The 19,637-nt window shown below is 40.6% G+C and overlaps 2 protein-coding genes across 8 annotated transcripts; both read right to left on the minus strand.

Annotated features, from left to right (window-relative positions):
- Window positions 1-9,710: 9,710 nt before the first annotated feature.
- Window positions 9,711-12,744, minus strand: LOC116197253 (GDSL esterase/lipase At5g45910-like). Its single transcript, XM_031527335.1, has 5 exons — window positions 12,377-12,744; window positions 11,240-11,461; window positions 10,990-11,141; window positions 10,617-10,893; window positions 9,711-10,173 (listed from the first exon to the last, which is right to left on the minus strand). Exons 1-5 carry the CDS (start codon window positions 12,690-12,692, stop codon window positions 9,965-9,967), a joined length of 1,176 nt encoding a protein of 391 aa, XP_031383195.1. The 5' UTR covers window positions 12,693-12,744; the 3' UTR covers window positions 9,711-9,964.
- A 3,446-nt stretch (window positions 12,745-16,190) lies between these two features.
- Window positions 16,191-18,787, minus strand: LOC116198217 (sirohydrochlorin ferrochelatase, chloroplastic-like). 7 transcript variants are annotated; one of them, XM_031528585.1, is made up of 7 exons: window positions 18,547-18,787; window positions 17,972-18,057; window positions 17,675-17,892; window positions 17,535-17,596; window positions 17,151-17,258; window positions 16,971-17,063; window positions 16,191-16,579 (listed from the first exon to the last, which is right to left on the minus strand). In XM_031528585.1, exons 2-7 carry the CDS (start codon window positions 18,028-18,030, stop codon window positions 16,478-16,480), a joined length of 642 nt encoding a protein of 213 aa, XP_031384445.1. In that variant the 5' UTR covers window positions 18,031-18,057; window positions 18,547-18,787; the 3' UTR covers window positions 16,191-16,477. The 7 variants fall into 7 exon arrangements, with proteins under 7 accessions (XP_031384445.1, XP_031384443.1, XP_031384444.1 ...); XM_031528583.1 differs by having other exon boundaries at window positions 17,151-17,261; window positions 17,972-18,054; window positions 18,547-18,784; XM_031528584.1 differs by having other exon boundaries at window positions 17,151-17,261; window positions 17,972-18,074; window positions 18,547-18,784.
- Between the last annotated feature and the right edge of the window lie 850 nt (window positions 18,788-19,637).

Consider the following 19,637-nt stretch of genomic DNA (forward strand, 5'->3'; position numbering starts at 1 on the left):
GATGCTTTGGTTGAGGGTTTGAAGGGTCCGATTTGATCAATTATATTTTCCGGGGCTAAGGGTATGTTCGTGACACGAAAATCGAGCGAAATCTGAGGAAGACCACGATCCTAAGTTAATCAACTTGGAAAAATAATAAAATGGACATCTTAGACAATTAGAGAACCTATTAGGGTTATTGATTTGCGAGTTTCTAACCCGTAATAGAAATGCCGAACCAAGTTTCTTTGGACCATAGATCAATAAAAACCTAGGTGATTAATTAGTATCATGTTATACTTAGGTTATTTAGGTTTCTAGTTAGCTGAAATTAACTAGTGGCGACTCTGTTTAATCCCCATATCCTCGAACTTCAGACATCCCTTGTCTAAGTTGGCGCCACGTGCCAACATATATACACATTTCAAAAGTATTTATTATATTCGTCAAGTCGAAGAATAACTGTAATGCCGCAACTAATCTCGTAATCTCAAAAGTCATGGTGCTACTATATTTACTTCTCTTATATGTTCCAAATCTCTATGTTCTTGTTTTGCTATTTGTCATTTGAGTTTATTGTGGTTTATAAATGAGGCCCACGATCAAGATTATTATTTGGGCCACAACTATTAGAAAATAAATCTTAATTATACAAGTTATTTAAGACCAACAGGAAAATATATAATCAATAATCTACGATCATCAGCGTCGGTTTGTTAACCTCCCACGTGGAAGGACAAACATATGTATTATTTATCTCATCGTGACACATAGAAGACTGTGTATTTCCATAACAAGTAAAAATAACCATGGAAAATAGTAGATGAAAAGGCGATAATTTCGAGGAAAGCATTTAGTTTAGTAGCACAAGACGCTGCCTTAAATCAAGAGGTTCTGAGTTCGATCTTCACCAATAAAATTTATGTGCCATTTTATTTAACTTTATTTCTGAAAGATTTGGAGTAGACAAATTCAACTCAAATTGTATTACAGTAGTGAGCCAAGTAAATAGGCTGTACAATGTGATGCAAAAAGGAAATTCGATAATATTCTAAGGCTAAATCTATGACTTCCTAATATATCGAGTAATTAATGTATATTACAGTTATAATATTAGGAATATTCTTAATACTCCCCCTCAAGTTGGAGCACGAAGATCACGAATGCCCAACTTGGAGAGAATGAAGTGGAAGCGATCTCTACCGAGTGCTTTCGTGAAGATGTCTGCTAATTGGAGCCTTGTAGGTAAATGCTTGGTAGTCACGATACCCAATTTAAGGTAGTCACGAACGAAATGGCAATCTATCTCAATTTGCTTTGTTCGTTCATGAAAGACAGGATTGGCCGCAATAAGTAATGCTGCTTGATTATCGCAAAATAGGCAAGTGGGTGTAGCCATATGTACTCCAAGGGAGGAAAGAAGACTACGTAACCAAATGATTTCACTAACAGCTGCCGCCATTGCTCGATATTATGCTTCAGCAGATGAGCGAGATACTATGGTCTGCTTCTTCGTCTTCCACGAAACTGGACATCCGCCAAGCGTGATAAAATAACCCGTAATGGAGCATCGAGTCAATGGACAGCTTGCCCAGTTCGAATCACAAAATGCTTCAAGCTCGAGAGAAGTAGGCAGCAGAAAAATCCCTTGTCCGGGAGATTGTTTCAAGTAACATAACACTCGCATGGTAGCCTCCCAATGGTCTTGACGTGGTTCTTGCATAAATTGGGCCAAAACATGAAGAGAGTAGCTAATTTCTAGCCTAGTGATAGTCAAATAAATGAGTCTCCCAATGAGGCGCCTGTACTTGGGCGGATCCGATAATAAGTCACTGGAACTCATGGACAATCGATGATGTTGTTCCATGGGAAAAGGCGACGATCGCGATGCCAACATGCCACACTCATTTAGGATGTCCATGGCATACTTTCGTTGACAGAGAAACAGTCCAGAGCTCATTTTAGTGACTTCAATACCAAGAAAATACTTCAGTGGTCCCGAGTCCTTTATACGAAAGCACTTATCCATATAAGCCTTAAAAGGTGTCACAGTAGTCAGGGTTGTTTCCAACGACGATTAGATCATCCACATAAACCAATACGCCAAGAAATATTTTCCCCCGATGAAAAGTAAAAAGGGAATGGTCCGCACCTGATTGAACGAATCCATATTGTCGCAATGCATCAGCGAACTTAGAAAACCAGTTTCTCGACAATTGGCGAAGTCCATACAAGGACTTACGTAATCGGCAAACATTGCTGTTCTTGGAAGTAGAGAAACCCGGAGGTAATTCCATGTAAACCTCTTCGTCTAGATCTCCATGCAAAAAGACATTATTCACGTCCATCTAGTGTATTTGCCACTCCTTGGCTACTGCTATCGTCAACAGACACCACACAGTCACCAACTTGGCCACTGGCGCAAAAGTCTCATGGTAGTCGATGCCCTCCACCTGGGTGAATCCCTTTGCAACTAGTTGAGCTTTATGATGTTCTATGCTCCCGTCAAATCAACGTTTGACCTTATATATCCATTTGCAGCTGATAGGTCGCTTGCCGGGAGGGAGTTGTTCAACTGTCCATGTCTTATTTAACTCGAGAGCATGAATTTCTTCTTCCATCGCAATTCGCCATCTCCGATCCCGAATGGCTTCTTGATAGGACGTGGGCTCCTTGTCGGAATCAATTGCTGCTAGGAATGCTTTGTGGTGATTTGAAATATTTGAATAATCAACAAATTTCTCTATAGGATAGGACATACCTGAGGAGTTCAAGGAGGTGGGTAAAGCAGGAGGGGGGTCTCATAACGAGCAATGTGAATGATAAAATCCTTGAAGCGATCGAGAATTTTAGAAACTCGACTAGACCTGCGTAGTGTCGATGGTTGCTCATTCTGCCCAGAACTCCCCCCACTTAATTGAGGCAAGCTGTCACTCAGCCCAGAAACATCCCCTTGATTTGCTGAGTGCTTTGGGCTCCCACTGACTTCGGAATTTTGATCTCGACCCAGGCTCTCCCCTTCTGAATTTCGGTCCAGATTTTCTTGTGCTGCCGAATTTATTCCACCCCCCTTTACATTCGTGGGCCTTATCCCAGTTCCTTGTTGCTGCCGACCCACTTTTATTTCTTTCGGTCCTTTTGATTGGACTGACTCACATATCTTGGGCTCTGTCTCTTCATACTCATCCAATGAAGAAATTGACTTATGCCCTTCCAAAACAATGGGCTCCCTCTTCGTTCTTGTTTGAATTCTTCATTTCCTGTGACAAAAGGAAATATCGTCTCGCAAAATCGAACGTCCCTCGACACGAATATGTGCTGATCCTTTAGATCATAGAGTCGCCAACCTTTTTTCCCTTGGGGATAACTGATAAAAACACATTTGCGAGATCTTGGTGCAAATTTATCCTTGGTTCGTATGTGTGCATAGCATAACGACCCAAAAACTCGCAAATTCGAGTAATTAGGTGGTTTGCCGAAAAGTACCTCATGTGGACTCTTGTTTCCAAGGCATTGGCGTGACATTTATTAGATGCACAGTTGTCGAGACGCATTAACCCCAAAAACGTGTTGGTAATGAAGCCTGGAACATGAGCGCTCGTGCCACATTTAGGATATGTCGATGTTTCATCTCGACCCTGCCATTTTGCTGTGGTGTATCCGTACACGATGTCTGATGTATAATACCGTGTGTAAAGAAGAAATCATGTAGCTCCCTTGACAAAAACTCCATCCCATTATCACTTCTCAGGGTTTTAATCGTGCAATCAAATTGATTCTTGATTAAATTATAAAAATCAATGATGAATCGTCGGGCTTCAGATTTTTCTCGCAACAAATATAACCACACACCTCGACTGTAATCGTCCACGATAGTTAAGAAATAATTGGCCCCACAACTAGCCTTCACTTTATACAGACCCCACAAGTCACAATGTATCAATTGAAATTGATACTAAGCTTTATTCATACTCAAATCAAATTGTGAGCGTGTCTATTTTGATCTAAGACATACGTCACATTCCTTATTACTTCTATCCGTAGAATTCAAATTGATACCATTCAATTTTATTGTGCGAGATGGATGACCAACTCTTCGATGCCAGATGTCAGCAGATTCCTCTATGACGGCTTGACATGTCTGCGGTGCGATCCTTACTCACCTCAGATAATAGACCCCCCCTCAAAGTTCACCCACTCCAAGCGTCCTCCGCGAGGTGCGGTCCTGAATCACACACAAATCGGAGCAAAAATTCACAAAGCAATTCATCTCCCTTGATAATTGAGCAATGGAGATTAAATTGCAATTAAAAGTGGGCACATAAAGCACGGTACTTAATTCGACCGAATTAACAATCTTCACGGATCCTATTTGGGTGGCCTGTATTATGCCCCTATTAGGAATATAAACTGGTGCCCTCCCTTCAATTGGACGAGACGTTGAGAAATTCTCAAGACATCCGGTCATATGTCGTGAAGCTCTTGTATCCAAAATCCACTTGCTCTGCAAATTTATAAAATCAGATTCATTACTAATAAGTCGATTAGAATCCATGTTGTCCTGGGTGAGCATATCAAACAATTTCTGAAATTGTTCGTCGGGTAGGGCTACCAGCCGCTCAGCCCGTGAGGCCCTTCCCTGCACGATTTGGGCCGCATTAGCACGGTCTGGGCCTCGCTGAAAATGGGGCTTCGTCCACAGCCCGCTGCTGGGCTTAGTCTGCCCTTGTCCGAGCCGTCTCTGTTTGGGCCCCTGTCCAGGCCCCTTTGCAACATTAATCTTGGCCTTTGAATGCCAAGATGGGTATCCAATTAAGGCCCAACATGTATTTTTTGAGTGGCCCAATTTGCCATAATGGGCACAGACCGGCCTGCCTATCACGTTCTGCTGGAAGTCCTGAAATTCCCCGAGACTTTGTCTTCCTCCTCCATACCCTGCATACCTTGTTTCCCCTTTCGCCATGAACGCCACTTCAGAGGTTCCTTCTCAATTTCGAGTCACGATTCTCTGCCTTTCTTCATTCGCCACCATCTTATACACTTTGTTCAAGTTGGGCATCGGCTCAATACTCAAGATGGTCGATCGGATCGTGTTAAAGTCCGAGGTGAGTCCCTATTATGGGAAGATTTTATTCCTATTATAAATATGTATATATATCTTTACATACTTTACTAGGATTGTCTTAGATTTAGCCGTAGATTACTCTTTCCTTTATTTCATCAACCTTGAGTATATACATACCGTATCTTTTGAATAACAAAGTAAGCTTTTCTGGCCAAACCTTCTCTTGGTCAATATTATCTTCCCTTTCAATTCCGTCTCTTGACATGGTATCAGAGCATCGGTCTTGAGGACGATTAATCTCATCTGCCGACTTGTTTGTCGAGCTTCATCTTGCCAGCAACTCTGTGCCGGGCGTCCTCTCCCGACTGCTCAATCTCCTAAGCTGCTGAGATGTCTAAGAACATTGACATCAATAATTCCTTTGGAAGCTTGCCACCGACCTATGTTCTTGCTCCTTCAGATGGCCCAGGAACACAACTAATTTCCTGTAAATTGAATGGCAGGAATTACAATACATGGTCCCAAGCTATGCAAACAGCACTTCAAGCCAAAAACAAACTGGGATTTATCGAAGGTAAAATCATACAACCAGCAGAGGGAGAGATTTACCGTGATCAGTGGGTGACCTGCAACTCAATGCTTGTCTCATGGATTTTCAACCATCTGGACGAAGAATTGCAGAATTCAGTAGCAGGAGCAAAGAATGCGAAAATACTCTGGGACGATCTCAGGGAACGCTTTTCTCAAGGTAACGAGTCAAGAATTCATCAACTTAAAACTGATATCTGTCTTCTCAAACAGGAGAAAAGATCGGTTTCTGAATACTATTCAAAATTGAAAAGTCTATGGGATGAATTGGATTTATATCTAGATCTACCGCCCTGCACTTGCAATTATGGAGTCCAACTTGCAGCTCATAAAGAGAAAGAGAAAGTGCATCAATTTCTTATCGGGCTCAATCCCGAATTCTCAACCATCTGGTCCCAAATTCTGAGCATGGACCCTCTGCCAAACGCGAATCGGGCGCACTCCATGGCGGCTCATGATGAAACGCAGAGACAAATCGCTCAGGGCAGGGAATCAAATGCAGAAGTAATCGGTTTCGCAGCTAAAATTGCTAATGATGCAGGGGGAGTTTCTTACCCTAATTTCGGCTTGAAGAACAGGGGCGATTCCAAGCCGCGTGGTCGTCCTTTTTGCGACTACTGCGGACGAAACGGGCATCATCGGGCCACCTGCTATCGACTTCATGGTCACCCGAGCTCCGAGCAGGCGAATCAAGGAAACTCGAGAGGAAATTTCTCGATGCAGTCTCGGCCGGGAGGAAGCAGGGTACCGTCATCCTCATCCTCGGTTCATCCGCAGCAACGGGGAGGAGTTTTCGGGCAATTTCATTCTGGAGGCCCATATCAGTCAGGCCCATCACAATCACGATCGGCCCAATACAATCATGGCCAGTGGAGGCTCAACCAGTCCTTTAATTCAAGCCCCAGCAATTACACAGCGGCCCAGGCCCATGCCGAGCAGCCCGCGGACCTCAGCAAATTGGCCCATTTGTCCGAGGCTCAGTTGCAACAACTGGTCTCAATGGTCTCACGTGATGACGGTGAGATTAATCGATTAAGTGGTGAGAATTATGTGCCCATTACTTCAAAAATTGATTGGATCATTGATTCAGGAGCTTCACAACACATGACTGGTAGTTTGGATAATCTGTTTGATGTCACTCCTATTGATGGTCCGATTATTCATGTTCCGAATGGAACGACTCAAGCTACTTTTATGGGCAAGGTGTCTTTTGGAGATACTTTAGTGCTTCATAATGTCCTTTATGTGCCGGATTTTAATTGCAATTTATTGTCCGTGGCCCAATTAGTTCGGGAACTTACTTGTAGTGTACACTACACCACTGATTTTTGCTTGATCCAAGACCGCACCTCGGGGAGTATGATTGGAGTGGGTGAACTTCACGGGAGGGTCTGGCTTCTGCGGCAAGTGTCGTCATCTATTCAGAAATTACGGGCAATGAAAGCAGATGGTGAAGACATTTGGCACAAGCGGTTGGGTCATCCTTCTCCTCGCATTCAGTCAAGAATAATTCAGTTTTTATGCATTCATCAGATAATAATGCATTATGTGACATTTGTTGCCGGGCAAAACAGACACGTTCAAATTTTCCAAATAGTACAAATAAAGCATCTTTTCCGTTCCAGTTGGTTCATTGTGACATATGAGGACCTTATAAGGTCTCATCTATTTCTGGTGCACGATACTTCCTGTCAATTGTGGATGATTATAGCCGCGGTGTGTGGATTTACCTTTTGCGGGAAAAGTCAGAGGCACAAGGCTTCCTGATTAATTTTTGTAAGATGATTAGAAACCAATTTGATCGGACGGTGAAAACAATGCTCAGTGACAATGGATCGGAATTTATGAGTCGAGTTATTCAAGACTATTTTTCCGACAATGGGATCATCCATCACACTTCATGTACGGACACGCCTCAACAAAATGGGCGAGTCGAACGTAAGCATCGTCATATTCTGAACGTTGCTCGGGCCTTAATGTTCCAAGCTTCACTTCCCATTGCCTTTTGGGGAGAATGTATTTCAGCGGCGGCTCATCTCATCAACCTTACACCTTCAGGTGTCCTATCAGGCAAGACACCATTTGAGCTTCTTTTTCGTAAAAAACCGGATTATCAACATATTCGTGTTTTTGGGTGTCTATGCTATGCACATCATAATTCTCGTGTCAAGGATAAATTTGGGCCAAGATCGAGAAAGTGCATCTTCATTGGATACCGTTTTGGAAAGAAAGGTTGGCGTTTTTATGACTTGGAAAGTCACGAGACTTTCATTTCTCGGGATGTGCGTTTCAATGAGGCCGATTTTCCATTCAGCAGAGAGCAACCTACTGAATCAATTACTACTAGCATTCGTTTCCTTGATACAGCCGGCCCAGCGTTTCAGGGGGAGAATTTTGGCCCGACTATCCCAAATCCGGTCCAAGGTGCATCAATCAGGCCCATTGAGCCCAATCCGGATGAAATCCCACACGGTGAGCCCAGTCTGGATGGTGGACTGCGTGACACTGGGCCTCGCTCGGTCCAAATCTCCTCAGCTGAGCCCAGTCGCCCATCTCCTTTCGCTCAGCCCATTTCTCCTTCCGCTCAGCCTTGTTCGGCCCAAATCTCTTCAGCTGAGCCTAGTCGCCCATCTCCTTCCGCTCAGCCCATTTCTCCTGCTTCTCCGCCCGTCACTGTTGCACCGAACCCACCTGTTTCTGCTGGACTTTTAATTGCTCCGGCCTCGGCTCCTTCTTCTACCGACCCGACCGAAGACAGTATTGCCCGTAATAAGGCCTCCCGGAATATCCGTCAGCCAAGTTGGCTCAAAGATTTTGTTTCTCACACTGCTCGATGTCTTGATTATACTTCCCCCCCTCCAATCAAATCACCCACTCCATCGTACTCTCCAGGTACGTCTCACCCTCTAGAGCATTTTCTTACATATTCTGACATCGATGTCGCACAATTATCCTTTATTGCTGCTATTGATTCTGACACGGAGCCCAGAACTTACTCACAAGCAGCCAAGGATCCACGATGGTGTCTCGCTATGGCTGATGAAATTCGTGCTCTTGAGAATAACGGTACTTGGGTTCTCCAGACACTTCCTCCGGGAAAGAAACCCATTGGCTGCAAATGGGTTTTCAAAATTAAACGACGGGCAGATGGTACTATCGAACGTTACAAAGCTCGACTCGTGGACAAGGGTTTCACGCAAATCAAGGGCGTCGATTTCCACGAGACCTTCGCTCCAGTGGCAAAACTGGTAACCGTACGTTGCCTATTGACTATTGCTATTGCTAAACAGTGGGAGATACATCAGCTTGATGTTAACAATGCTTTTCTTCATGGCGACTTGGATGAGGAAGTTTACATGTCACTACCTCCTGGTTCTCGCCATGAGAAATTGAAAACACTCCTCTATTTCCCGTTGTGTTGCAATCGCGGTCCCTGCCCCACAGACGCAACTCGGGTGTTCTAGATAGAATTCTAGCTCATCCCAGAGTAGTTTCAGCTTTCCATAATAATCTCGGACACTCAATCCGTCTTGTTTGAGGAGGCAAATTTTGGTTTTTATCTGAAAAGCCCTAGATTGATTTCCCTCGGAGTATCTCTCCTTGAGATCGTCCCACAAGTTCTTGGCGTCTTCGGCATACGTAACTGTAGCTTGAAGATTGCCTTCCATGGTGTTGAATATCCACGCTAAAATCGTGGAGTTACACCGTTCCCATCTTTCTCTGAGGGGGCTGTCCTCTCCCGGTTTCTCGAGAGACCCGTCGATGAAGGGCAATTTGTTCCTTGCCCGAAGTACGATCACCATGGCCCGTGACCACGTCAAATAGTTGTCACCATTGAGGATGCACTCGATTACTTGGGCTCCCATACTGTCCGATGACGTAAGGCGGTATACCGGCGGGACATCCACACTCCTCGAGGTGCTGTCCCCTACCCCTTTGCCTTTGGATGGGCTCGAATCCATTCTCAGACCCTTCTCATCGTCACTAACATCCGACATATTGAAAGTGGAATATCGTGATCGGTTGAGGAGTGATATCGATCTGATACCATGAAAGATTTGGAGTAGACAAACTCAACTCAAATTGTATTACGGTAGTGAGCCAAGTAAATAGGTTGTACAATGTGATGCAAAAAGGAAATTCGATAATATTCTAAGGCTAAATCTACGACTTCCTAATAGATCGAGTAATTAATGTATATTACAGTTATAATATCGAAAATATTCTTAATAATTTTTTTTCTTTGTGCTAGGTTTACGTGCCTCGCTTACAGTTATTACAAAAAAAAGGGCAATAATTTAATTGGTGATGCACAAAAACAGAAGTACAACTCTAGAGAGGTGGAGAAGTGAAGGGACCATAAATCAATCCCTTAGCCATATGTCGGTACGCAGCCTCCGTCCAATGATTACCATCCCAATTCACAAAGGTCGATGGATCGTCGCACACAGTCGAGCCAGGCTGACCGCATAAGCTAGAGATATTGAAATTGTACGGTCCACCACCTCCGCAACACGCTGTAATGCTGCCCCCGGAGAATCCTACAATACATGATGAAGTTACTTCGAGAGTGCCGTACATATATATATATATATATATATATATATTCATGTCCATATTTTGTTGAAGTACCATAGTGATACATTCTTGTAGAGCTGTCGTATTTCTAGCGATGTTTATGACATCGGCCAAGCCAGATAATATTTGCAACTGCAATAATTGTCCTTTTAACATAGCTATATCTCTTCCTGGAAGATGGTTGATATAACTTCAATATTGTCCTATCCGCATTGCGTATTTTTCTTTAAATATTTATTAGATAATTTAGTCTTTATGGTAATTCCATCAATTATTTGTTTTTAATGTGTAATTCTATCAATTATTTCTGCTTCTGGTACCAATTTAGAGCTGCTGTACCCAAAATTAATCTACTGCGCTTTTAATTATCAAAGATCTAAACTATTATCAAGAGGAAAAACTTTACCATAGAGTTTTGGGCTATAGTAGAACCCAATTGAGGCACCGTAGTAGTCTGCGTACATGATCCTTGCCCGCGGATATTTCTTTCTCAACGTCTTCAGTGCTTGAATGAGCAGTCTGTTGTGATACTTAGAAAACTCGTTGAATGCATCCAGACACCCGGTTATTGGGTTATAGTCCGATCGATTAGAACTCTGAAATCTGGTCAAGTAAGCTGGTAGACAACCTATTGGCAAATTCCCCGGAACCACCACGTTTGCTGCTCCTTCTTCGATTATGGCCTTCCATTTCAGGGAAAAGTAAGATGAAACGAAATCAATTCATTTCAACAGTATATCTTTGTTCAAGTGGAGCTTTGAGTTGAGTCAGTAACATACTGTGGTGGCGTTGATAATAGCTTCGATGATCAGTGGCACAAGGGGTCGAACTTGTTCAATGGGAGCACCGATATATAAGAGGGGTATGTGGTAATCGTTTCCACCAATCTCCCCCACGAGGAACAGAGACTTCTTAAAGTACTTGTGACGCTCTGTGTCAACAAGCAAACAATAAATTCGGCGAAACAATCCATAAAGATGTAGTTCTTATATTTGTTATGGGAGAAGGGTCCAGAGAAGCCACACACACCTTGCTTAGAAGTACAGATCGAGGACTTCCACTTCTTGAACCAGCCGACTTGAACGCTCAATGAATCATTTGTAAACAAGAAAGGGCCTTGATTCTTTGCATAATAGAATTCTGCATCAAGTGCAGTGGCCCCAAAAACGGCAAAATTCATTCCCGTTTTCTTGTATGGCCCTCCGGTTTGCTTTAGATAAGGTGGAAGAGAAGGTAATCCGAATGCCTCCGCTGTATGTGTTCTCATGATAAATAAATAAATAAATATTCTTAACCATAATAGAAATCATCTCATCAAATCGAAAATAATTTTGCAAATAAACGTGTAAGCTATAAAAGTACCAAAAGAATTTGGTGTGAAGGTCTTTTTCCCGACCCACACGCTAATAAATAATTAACGCGTTTGCCATTTGGGTCCGGGATAGGCTACGATGTTGAGGGTTAAAATGCCATGGGATCTGGGATGAATTTGAGATTTTGATACAAAATCCGTTCAAATTTGTTAAGGTGTAAATTATTAGTTAAAAAAATGTTCAGAAGAAAAGACATCAGGAATTCATCTTTCTGTCAAGAAACCTGCTTATGGATGCAAGAGATCGAAGCCTCTGTGCTGGCGATGGAAAAAATCGAAATTCATCCTTGGGAATGTCCCCATCTATAGAAATTTCTTAAGGGCTTGTTCCCACATATTAGGTTCATTTGGGCTAAGGGTGGATGTGATCCAGTTCGGTTCGAAAAATAACTCCAAATCGAACTGAACAGTACTTTCAGTTTGCATTTCCTTACATATATAATTATATTTGATCAGTTAATTTTAGATTAGGAACCTTGCGATAAGTGGATAGCTTCTTCCATGGAATAGTTCACTAGTCCTATAAATGATTGAGACTATATCCAATTCAAAATCTTGAACTAATTGAACTATGACAATCATCTTATATTTTCAGATTTTTTCTGTATGATCAGAACAACTCTCGACATTCTCACATTCTTCAGGTTTCGAGCTTGAAGATAAGATTATCGAAAGAGGACACTGGCACTTGCAAACTCATCCTATATTGCCAGTTGATCAAGGACACCTTTGCATGCTGTCCCTAATCTTGGCAAGGATATACATAGGTATATAAGAAGGAAGAGAAAATTTACCGATAAAATCAACAATGAGATGTCCGTCTGAAGCGCGGCCAGTCGCATTTCCGAAGAAGGTCTCTCCATAAGGGAGGTGCGCAATCTGGGGAAATCCTGGTGCACCGACTGCAAGGTAGTTCCCAGTATCACTCAGTGAGTCGCCAAAGTTGAAGATCGACTCATATTTCGCATAGGGCCTTCTTGATGAGACCGACACATCGGATGCAGTGACGAAAGGAAACAGAAGGAACACAAACACTTGAAATTTCATCTTCATGTTTATTGTTCGAGAATGGTGAGTTAGAGCTAAACATCGAACTAGTATATATATCATTTATGGGGAGCATTCCTCGGTTCGTTAGTTGACCCTCGAATTAAAAAGTGTAAAGTGTGCCCTTGTGCATCATTAATTTATTCGAAGGGTCTTCCTGGCATGTGATGATAAAAAAAATTGTAAAATGCGAAAAGGATAGGAAAAGAAAATCAAACAATAATAAGAAAAAGGCATAGGACAATGACTCACACTCTCTTTTGATAATAAAGAGATTTCAACTTTGTTTTTTGAGGTGATATTATTTGTATCCTTTATGAGTTTTTCAAATTTTTATTTTATTGTATTAAATCCATAAACATTCTTATAATTGTAATTAAAAAAAAAAAAAATAAAAGGTTATTTATCTAGTCGCCAGGTCTATAAGCTTGTTATTTTTTATTTTCTTGGGTCGAAAATGGTGCATAATATAAATTAATCAGTATCATTAACAAGTTTGGGAAAAGATATCCCCACTACATCCTCAGAAAGAAAAGGTCTCTAATACTAGAAGGAATCAAGGATAAAATAGCAAAGTTATAATGTTAATTTCAAGTGATTTGACCTAGTAGTTAAAGAGAATCTTATGTATTCACTCAATCTCAAGTTCGAAATTCCTTAGAGTCACCAGAGTGATTTTGGCCGTGATTAACCGATCCACACATAGCTAGGGATTCATACGTCCTGGGAATTAGTCGGACGAAACTCAAACACTCCGGATCAGGCCAAAAAAAAAAAAAAAGTAGACAGGTTATCCTGTTGCTCCCCTCTAAGATGAGCAAGATTGTCCACAAAACAGTTGGCTTCTCTATGGACGTGCTTTGGAATGATGCCCTCGAACCTCCAGCTTAAGGTTCCTGCAGTCATCGATCAGATGTTTGAGAAACATATTTGATCATAATTTTTTTCTCTTTAGCTTACGTAAAATGAAACAAAACACATTCTCTTTCTAATTAATATGTCTACAATTCATTTACCGATACGTAGTTTAGTAGTGGCATGTTTAAAACGAAGAACTTATTCCAGGAAATATCCAGCTAAGTAGTTTAGTATCGGCACTTGACTTCATCACCATAAATCATACCGTCTTGCGTTGCATTATCTTAGCAAGGCCAACAGTTTTGGTTGAAGTGCACTCCCAAAGAAATACTTCTATAAAAAGTAGCATAATATAGGGATTCATCCATGTTTTCATTCGAAATCTCTATCAAGAGAGTATCAATTCGATTTTTACCATTTTCATTTTCCGTCTCTTTCATTTTTCTTCTCTACCCTTTTACTAGAATTGTGTATCTCTTTTGTAATAGAAAGAAATAAAATAACTTATTAATTTATGTTAAAAAAAAAGAATACTTAATTGATCAGTTTGTCTTCCTCTCCGCTGCCAATATTATTGCAGAGGCTGTTATTATATTATGACTAAAACAGGAAAATTTTCTCGAACTGATTGTCGGGCTTCATTGAATTTTCAAATAGAAAAATACACATAGATAAAAGAAAGGGAAATTTTCTTTCCATCTAGCTATGATGTAGTTAATTCAAATTGTGTAGCTGGACACATGTCCACATGCGATACCAAACTCCGAAATATATATTTTGTAACACCATCTAGAGTTATTTGATTGTTACATTTTAATGAATTTCCATGATATAATAGGACAATCATTGGGAGGATTTTATGATTCCTAAAAGTGGATTCATAATTTTTTGATTAAAAAAAACTCTTTGGGTTATTTGATGTTGTCCTGAAAATAAAGATAATAACTTATTTATGTAGGAAAAAAAAAAGAAAACTTATTTATTATTGTGATCGGGAATGGGGATTGGGGTAGTATGGGAATCGGAATATTTGGCAGTTGGACTTGGATCAGTTTATCTTATAAACATATATATTTTCGCTGCACTTTCGTTATCTTATATTTAGTTATTCTCCTCGTTCATTGCACTTTCGTTATCTTATGTTTTATTATTCTCCTCGTTCATCTCTTTTATTCTATACAAATTAATTTATACGAAACTTTTCATGGTGTTAATTCCGATTTTTTTGACAAAGATAGCTTCCGTAAAAATCAGGAATTCTCAGATGTTAATATTTTTTTGGGACTTCGTAGTAAGTAGATTAATCTCTCAAAGTACAGATAACCAAAATTATTGAGGCATTAATGACAGATAATATTAAAATGAGCTAAAAATAATTCATCAATTTACAATCAAACAAAATTGACTTATTCCATTAAGCACTTAATTCATTAAGTACTTAAAAATTAAGCATTTAATTCTCAATACTTAAAATTAAGTCCAAACAAATACAACCTAAGCGTTTAAAACTAACTTTTTTATTAACATCATATAATCTTTGTAGGTGCTTTTATATATATATATAACGAGGAGTTTATTCTCTTCGGACCCATGAACACCCCCACAAGCTTATGAATCCAGTTAAATCTATATGCAAGCACATATATGAGTGGCCTCACCAAGGGCTATGCGCGCAAGGGAAGATTCGAACCTATGACATTTTGAGCCACTCTTAATGCGTACACGCATCCTAACCACTTGTGCTAATCCTTGGGATTACTGGTGCAATTTTTTAATTAGTTATTTCATTATCTCAAATGATAATTGTATTAAATTGATTATGGCTTAATTAAAATATCAATTACTTAAAGGGATAGCACATGTCTTTTACTTTATCATATTGATAATAACAAACTTTCTGTTTTCAAAAATTTAACATAAATTGTATTATCTCAGTGTTCTTTATCCTTTTTCATCTATTTCTTGTCTTTTTTATATATCAATAATACTACAAAAATTTAACTTATTCTTTTATTCTAATGAGTACTCAATAAATCTATATATTATGTCTCATGATAAAATTTTATCTAAGAATATTTAATTTAATTTGTTTTATTATACTTCACATCATTCTAAATTTTAGATTTAATAAGGCCATTGCAGAATAGATATGATTCTATGATAGTTTTCTGATTATCTTCTAAAATGACTTTTAAAATGATCAATTCGTTTTGCATTATTCTATCGAATTGAACTTTGGGTCATGGCAAAATTTTCTATTTAAATTTCCATATATATATATATATATGCATTACTAATTTCAAAAGTCGATATCAAGTTGGAATATTCCAACGAAATTGGAATGTTTAATTATATCAACCTGTCGACCCTGTGATGATTCAAACAGAATTAGCTGATAGAAATCCGAGCAGATGTAAGTAGCTATCGTTTTTACCACCTTTGATTGAATACACAACCGACAACCGACAACCGACGACTTGCGATGTTATCTTTTTCATTTCCTATGTGTTCCTTGTACTTCAATCCAGGACAGTGTTGTGCTGATTTAGAAGAATCCGCTGTGCATATCATAGACAGTAACATTACATTGAACACGACTTCATTCATTTCTCCAGAATGACAGAATTGATTGGAACTTCTACCTGGTCAAATTGTAACCGACCCCAAAGCTAAGACCAAGAAACAAGTAGAGTTCATGAACAATTGAGGAAGAAATAGTAAAGTAAAACGAATGTTCATAAATCAATGACAAGGTATAATATACACGCAGAATACTGTTAATGCTAGCTGAATTGGAACATCTAGAACTGTTTGTTAATAAAGCAATCGCAGGGATCAACATGATCACAAATCTTAGTATTACCGGATGAGGAAGATGGGATCAATCAACGGTCTGAAGCTCGATGATGATGCTGCCAGGCATATATTCTATGTGGAAGCTCGGGGAATATTTCTGCATATTGTTGTCTGCGTTTAGCTTGTTAGATGAATCAGTAGAGCCTGCATTTGCCTGTTCCTGCACAAGCAGCACATTCATCTGCATCACCGGCAGCATGCCTTAGACAGTGCTTGATCCTGTCATTGACGACGTCCTGCAACCAAGACAAAACTATGCTATCACCATCCAACATCATCAGCAGAGCAATATTTATGCAACGAATTCCTTCCTTCAACTCCTTTTCTGGATGCATTTATTATCCCTTATTTCCCTCCCAAACCCGGAAAAGAATGTTTCACTAGCGATCTTCTATGTGCATTCTAAGGCTTGCACATATTCATTCTCCTACACAGACGACAATTTTTCTAGGACTGTAAAGAGACTCGCAAATGAAAGAAAACCAAAATCTTTCCATCGCCAAATAAAATGGTTGTCCGTGTTTCACAATCTAGAGATAGAAAATCACAACTGACAAAATCCCAAGGTAGAATGCTATTAGAATTTATAACATGGCAAATCACGAGATAGCGACAAGAGTTCAGTACCACGAGTAGCTCGTGCAGGCCAAGAGGTGCAGTTACCATATACAAGACACCCGGGTGCTCCTTTGCTGCTTCAGCTGTCAGAGCAGGAATATCCTACAACAAGAAGTGTCAAAGTCAAGCTATTAGATGCCATACCAAAAGATGAATGCCGAAGTTGACATGGGGAATCGTCCAAACTACCTTGTGCCAGTGTCTTCCTGGGAAAAGAAAAAAAGGGCTTACAATCACACGGAGGGCGCCTTTCTGAACACACGAACAGAATGCATCTTGTATAGAGGGCTCTGCCAACTCCTGAGTCAAACACAAGATTTAGGCCAAACCGGGTAATGACCAAGTGTCTCATTCACTATGGAAGTAACTCAAAAGGCGACAAGATAGATAATTGTATTACATTACATGTTCCTCAAAACCTATATGGTTTCTGCTTTGCAACCACCAGTAACTCTTCACTGAAAGTGTGGCAGATAGATTCAAGCCCTATCCAAGAGCCTATTGCTCACTTGTGGGTCTCTGAAGCAAAACAACGAACACTTGACATGCACAGGCAAATCAAAGCATTATTACCATATGGGCAGGCTCCACGATCGGGTACCCTGTTTTATCCTTGAACATCGCCACAAAATCATCTGACAACGCATATATTTACAGTCAGATGCCGTTCAGAATCTCCTCACATCCACGAAAGAATTTTTCTTCTCACTCACTGAGCATGAGATTGGATTCTTGGCGGCGCGACCCGTGGTCAACAATGATAAGGCCATCCTTTTCACCGATCATTACAGGGGAATTCCGTCCATGTCCTCCATTTTCCGACATTGAGCATGAAGCCACCGATATATGTCCGGTCCTTGCAGGCCTTCTCAGGAAATTCAACAAGCTGCGACCTTGTTGTTTCAGTTCAAGGACTTCCCCGGAGGAAGACCTAAGCAGTGAGAGGAAATGGATCAACAACTGACCGACAGAAGACAACGAAATTCAAGAACCGGTAGGGGAAAGATTACCTCTTCGCAGTGATTGGAGAAGATATGGGCAGTGAACCAGCGGGCACGGTCAACGCCATTGCTCTCAATCCTCCTCCGACGATCTGCTGAAATGGGGGAGAAACTGATCACGTGTCAGAAGGTGAGGCGAGTAAGATTTTTAATTAATTCCTGTATGTGTGCTCATAGTTTTGGTTCCAAAATCATGCGTTAAACTGATCATCAAAGCCTCCTCCATTACAATATTTTTGCTGAAATGATAACTTCATGACAATATGCATCATTGTACATCAAACCCCCCTCCATTTCAGACCACAGAAGACAGCACCGGACGCAACTCATTTACATTCCAGAAGCCGAACACACCCATACGTCCAGCATATTTACACAGATTATGAGCTAATACCACAAAGTTCTAGGCCTAAATTTCACATTTCAAAAGTGGCACAGATCCAAGTGGGACTTAAAATGAAGATATTCAAGCCAAAAGACCATACAAGACCAGAGACAAGCTGCAAATGTGGTACGAGGACTCGAGCAGCAGCAGATAGCACGCACAGACAGAGAATGACAGGGGTCAGGACTCGAGCACGCACGAGAGGAGAGTAGCCAGCACCCAGCAGACGACTCGAGTCAAGCAGAACAACAGACCGAGCACGCGGATGAGGACTCTTCACGACATGGGCGAGCTGCTAGGGTTTCGTTTCCAGCTGTTGCTCGACGTTCGGGTCTTGGTCTCCACCATCGCGTCCCTTAGCTGCTGCTTATAACTCATCCGAAGTCCGACCCCTTGCTGAATGTTGAGTCACCTCAGCTCTGGGCCTGCTAGCGCTGGCCGCTGTTGTTGCAGAGGGAGACAGAGAAAGGGAGGAGGAGGATGAAGGGAAGTAGGGCTGGATTTGGGCCAGTGGGCTAGTATTTGGGCTGGGTTGAAAGTGAATGGAAGAATAATTTCGGTTAACCGGTTAAACGAAGTGTAAGAACCGGCTCTTTTTGGTTGAGTTTCAAAGCCTTCAAATGATTCGGTTCTTCAAACCGCACCACGTCTATGGTTTGGATTTGTTCGGCTCGGTTTTTTAACCGAACTGCACCATGAACAGCCCTATGACCTAGCCCGAGGACAGGAATCATTTCTGATGCCCAAGCATGCCCCGTTTGAGAACAGGGCGAGTAAAACCTGACCCAAACGGGTGAGCCAGGTCGGGTACCTGTCGAGTCGGGCCATTTTGCCATCCCTTGGTCCAAGAGATCTTGTGACCTAAGGCAAAAGTTCAGTATGAAGCCTATAATTTATATTCAATAAAAATAATATATTATTTTATCTTAGATTTTTTTCCCATTTTGAGATGCAAGATCATAATTAGGTTCTTATAATCAATATATTCTAATAAATTATTTTCGTTCTTATTTTATTACGTTAATCATTCATAACAAAAAGATAAAATATTCTTCTTCTCCTCCTCCATGCATCAACTAAAAAAAAGAGAAAAAGATATAGGTAAAAATGTACATAGGGAAAGAAAAGAGGAAAACTAAGTAATTCGGTAGAAGAGGTAAGAAAAAAAAGATGACTAAAATAAAAAAAAAATTACTTTGATTGAACATTTTAGTGGATGGACAAATTCCTATATCATTAAGAGAATGAGAAAATTTGATTCAATTAACTCTAATAGCCAGTTAATCAGGA

This window comes from Punica granatum, chromosome 2 (genome assembly GCF_007655135.1).
Source record: "Punica granatum isolate Tunisia-2019 chromosome 2, ASM765513v2, whole genome shotgun sequence".
Lineage (NCBI taxonomy): Eukaryota > Viridiplantae > Streptophyta > Magnoliopsida > Myrtales > Lythraceae > Punica > Punica granatum.

What these genes read in the sequence shown, in the direction of transcription:
- LOC116197253 (XM_031527335.1), bottom strand. Translation starts at nt 12,692, where the DNA reads ATGATATATATACTAGTTCGATGTTTAGCTCTAACTCACCATTCTCGA. An exon ending in CTATTATCAACGCCACCACA is followed by an intron (nt 10,894 to 10,989) that starts GTATGTTACTGA and finishes CTGAAATGGAAG; the next exon opens with GCCATAATCGAAGAAGGAGC. An exon ending in CTATAGCCCAAAACTCTATG is followed by an intron (nt 10,174 to 10,616) that starts GTAAAGTTTTTC and finishes CATGTATTGTAG; the next exon opens with GATTCTCCGGGGGCAGCATT.
- LOC116198217 (XM_031528583.1), bottom strand. Translation starts at nt 18,030, where the DNA reads ATGGCGTTGACCGTGCCCGCTGGTTCACTGCCCATATCTTCTCCAATC. An exon ending in TCTCCAATCACTGCGAAGAG is followed by an intron (nt 17,893 to 17,971) that starts GTAATCTTTCCC and finishes CTCACTGCTTAG; the next exon opens with GTCTTCCTCCGGGGAAGTCC. An exon ending in TCGTGGAGCCTGCCCATATG is followed by an intron (nt 17,262 to 17,534) that starts GTAATAATGCTT and finishes TGTTTGACTCAG; the next exon opens with GAGTTGGCAGAGCCCTCTAT.